The sequence below is a fragment of the Pyxicephalus adspersus genome, chromosome 4 (assembly GCF_032062135.1).
Source record: "Pyxicephalus adspersus chromosome 4, UCB_Pads_2.0, whole genome shotgun sequence".
Taxonomy (NCBI): Eukaryota; Metazoa; Chordata; class Amphibia; order Anura; family Pyxicephalidae; genus Pyxicephalus; species Pyxicephalus adspersus.
Window position 1 is genome coordinate 45,313,282 of NC_092861.1, and position 3,461 is coordinate 45,316,742.

Here is a 3,461-nt window from a genome sequence, read left to right on the forward strand (position 1 = left end):
CCTCCGGATGGATCAAACTGCCCTGCAGGATTGAAGGTAAGTGTATTTTTTTTATAGGCAAGGTGTATTTGTTTTAGGCTCTTTTAAGTTTAGTTCATCTTTATTACACTTTTATTGTTTTGTGTTTTTTTTTTTTTATAAAGAATTTGAGAAGGCTGCAGAAAAAGCTGGAAAAATCGAAGCAGAAGTAAAAAGGCTTCATAATCTCATAGTTGAAATTAACAATCACAAACTGAAAGCTCAACAAGACAAGGTTGATAAGATCAACAAGGAGATTGATGAGTGCACCTCTTCCATAACAAAAGCTCAAGTGTCCATCAAGACAGCTGATAGGTATGTTAAATTTCACGTGTACACAAGATATGATTTTTTTTTAAAACTATACTAGAGCTGTACCTTTAGTCTGTTACGGATTCCTAAATCTTGTCATTTGACTATTTTTTAAAAAAAATAGATCTATAGTGTAACCAGCTTCTGTTTTAAACTATCCTACCCTCATGTAAAGATAGAAAAAAAAAAATTGTACCCTGGGGGGGTGGTAAACAGCTGTTGGGTATATTGTACATCAATCTTCATATAACCTTAAATTTGTAAGTGTATTTAATATCTAAAAATTGCACACATGCCTATTTACTGACTCACTGGAATTACAACTAGCCTGCAGGTGTCGCTGAGGCTCCTGATGACAAAACACGGACTTGTTTACAGTAAAATAAAATTGTGTCCCTGTATAATATTGCACTATAAAAGGCAATAAAAGATTTGTAAAGTTTTAGCTTTTACCTTTTTAGTTTTGCTACATTACCGCCAGAGCTGTTTTGCAAACTTGCTGCAAAACAGGAAAAAATGATTCTGCTCAACTATGGATACCATAAAATAGAGGGGGAAGAATGTTTTTGCTGTTCTGTAACATTTTTCTGTAATTGTAACAATTTTCTGTAATGTTACATTTTTTGACCTAACAAATTAGGTTACTAAAGAGTAAACTTGCTCTGGTAGCATTGTCTGAGAAACTGTCTTTTTGAAGGGTCCCTTGAGTCATAGCCAAAGTTATTGCTTATGCATGTATAGGAGAAGCTTCTGAGCCCTAAATGATGAATAATTTAGGGCAAAGGCAGGGGTTTCATAGTGACGGGCCCATAGAAATTAATTCCTGCAAACAGCGCTGACAAGACAAGACAAAACAAAATTGACATTCTATTTTGACGAACATTTATTGGTGGCAATTGTAATGTTTACCTGGAATATGGGTATTTTCAAATCCTGTTAGTTGTGGACTTTTTTGCGGGCAATGCAAAGCAGGAGAAACATGACCTCTGAAAAACTAAATGCGATTTCCAAATTTAACAATAAGATTTAGGTGATTGTTTTCTGTTTTCTCCAAGCTAAAGTAAAACTCAGGTTGACAATGCTCAAGGACACCTAACCTTATAGCTTGCTAGGAAAATTTTTTTCTAAATGTGTTACATAATTGTATGGATGGACACGCATATTTACATTGTTCAATCTCCTTGTAAATGTGCAAATAAGGATAAGTTACTTTTAATGCTTAATCAATGTCCTGTTTTTGCTTTTTTACCTTGTAGAAACCTCAAGAAAGCAGAAGAATCTGCTGTTCGCACTGAAAAGGAGATTGTTGACAATGACAAATCAATAGAAGAATTGTCTGAAGAACTAAAACAGCTGGAGGAAAAGGCAGCTGCGGTTATGAATGAATGCAAAGAAGCAGAGGTATATTGATCAGTGTTTCATTCGAAAATGTTTGATTTTAATTCAGGGAATGGCTTCTTTGGAATGCGTTATTGACACATAGATATCTTCTAAAAATCATACCATGTGTGATGTCTCTTTTTGACATTAATATTTAAACGTTAGCATGTTTTTTGTTTTTTCTCACAAGTTCTGTCAATTTATGTATTCTTACATCTCCAATATCTACAGTATTAGTTACTTTTGACTTGTAAATTTGGCAAGCAGTTTGACTTTTCTTTCCTTTGCTTGCACTTGCTGCTGAAAATAACATTGCCAGTAACACATACATATTCACACACGTTTATTTTCTATTGAATAGAGTACACTTCCTGATACTCAGGAAAAGCACAAAGGTTTGCTGCAAGAAATGAAATCAATTCAGGACCAAGAGCATGCCCTTCAAAAAGACTCCCTTAACATCAGGCTTAAAATTGAGCAGATTGATAGCAGCATAGCTGAACACCAATCTAAGATAAAACACTGGCAAAAAGAGGTAAGGTCTTGGTTTACCTTTTTAACTAATGGCGTTTGTGCAATTTTTTGTAAAATGTTTGCAGTCTGCTTAATCTCATATCTTTTTCTGTAGATATCCAAACTTACTCTTCATACAATAGAAGGCAATACAGAAGAGGTCCTCTCCACACTCACCCAAGAAGAGCTTGAGGCAATAAAGAACCCTCGACAGATAGAAGAAAAAATTGCACTGCTAGAAGCTGAGAGTCGGAATATGAAGCCAAATCTTGGAGCTATTGCTGCATACAAACAGAAAGTAAGTTTCCTACAGTTTCAGGTTTGGCAATAATCAGAATAGATCCTAGAATGCAATGGCTTGCTTCAACCTTTTACATTGCTAATAACTGAATTAAAGTGGTCATCCCACACATAGCTGAACAGCTGTTTCCTTTGCTAAAATGAACCCCCTTATTACTTCAGTGTTAAACCCCCCAAACATTTTAAAGCCGGGTGGGACAAAGTTGTAGGTGGGTGGCACCTGTATTGTAAGCCAACTCTACAGTAACCAACCAAAAACAGCTGGGTGGTTGCTGACAAGTTCCAGGTTGTGCACCCAGCTAAAAGGGGCTGGGTAGAACACCGTGCTTGTCTCAGTGATTGTACTGGAAGTAGGGATAAATCTTCTCACTTGGCAATATAGAAAGTAATACCCAACAGTTTCCCACATCTAATTGTTTCCATTGTTTTTCCCATATTTGTAATACCCACCCTCACCCTGTTCTTTTAGTTTAGATCAGAATTGTGTACAATTCTGGACTAAAATCACTGTGTGGCTCTACAATCTGTCTGAAATTTTCAGGACAGCACCTGCTCATAAGTCTTTCAGCCACCACCTAAGTGAAAAAGAGGAAGTGTAGCATGGTTTATTCACACATGTGAAGAACTATATCATAGCTGTAGGAAAGAATAGCTTCTAGTACTAAAAGTGCTAGGGATGGGCCAGCAATAAGGTAAAGAAAATAAAATGTGTTTGTTTTATGTTTTAATTCATGGTGTAGTTGACCATTGTTAGGTTCTCTCCACCTAACATGAAAGAAGCACATACAGCATGTATTATTCCCATACATTGGGTTTATAAATTTCAGATCAATCAGGTATTGATCATTGTGGTGTAAATCCAAGTATGATATTTTCAGATCTCTTTAGAAAGTGTTATATACTCTATACCTTGCATTGCACATATTTGCTAGACTTTA

At 35.8% G+C, this 3,461-nt stretch overlaps 1 protein-coding gene across 1 annotated transcript in view; it reads left to right on the forward strand.

Annotated features, from left to right (window-relative positions):
* SMC4 (structural maintenance of chromosomes 4) overlaps positions 1-3,461 on the forward strand; it is a 26,791-nt gene that overhangs the window by 19,975 nt on the left and 3,355 nt on the right. Inside the window, 4 exon segments of the mRNA XM_072410141.1 lie at positions 144-333; positions 1,587-1,731; positions 2,072-2,245; positions 2,339-2,548. Of these exon segments, the coding sequence (XP_072266242.1) occupies positions 144-333; positions 1,587-1,731; positions 2,072-2,245; positions 2,339-2,548 (719 nt within the window).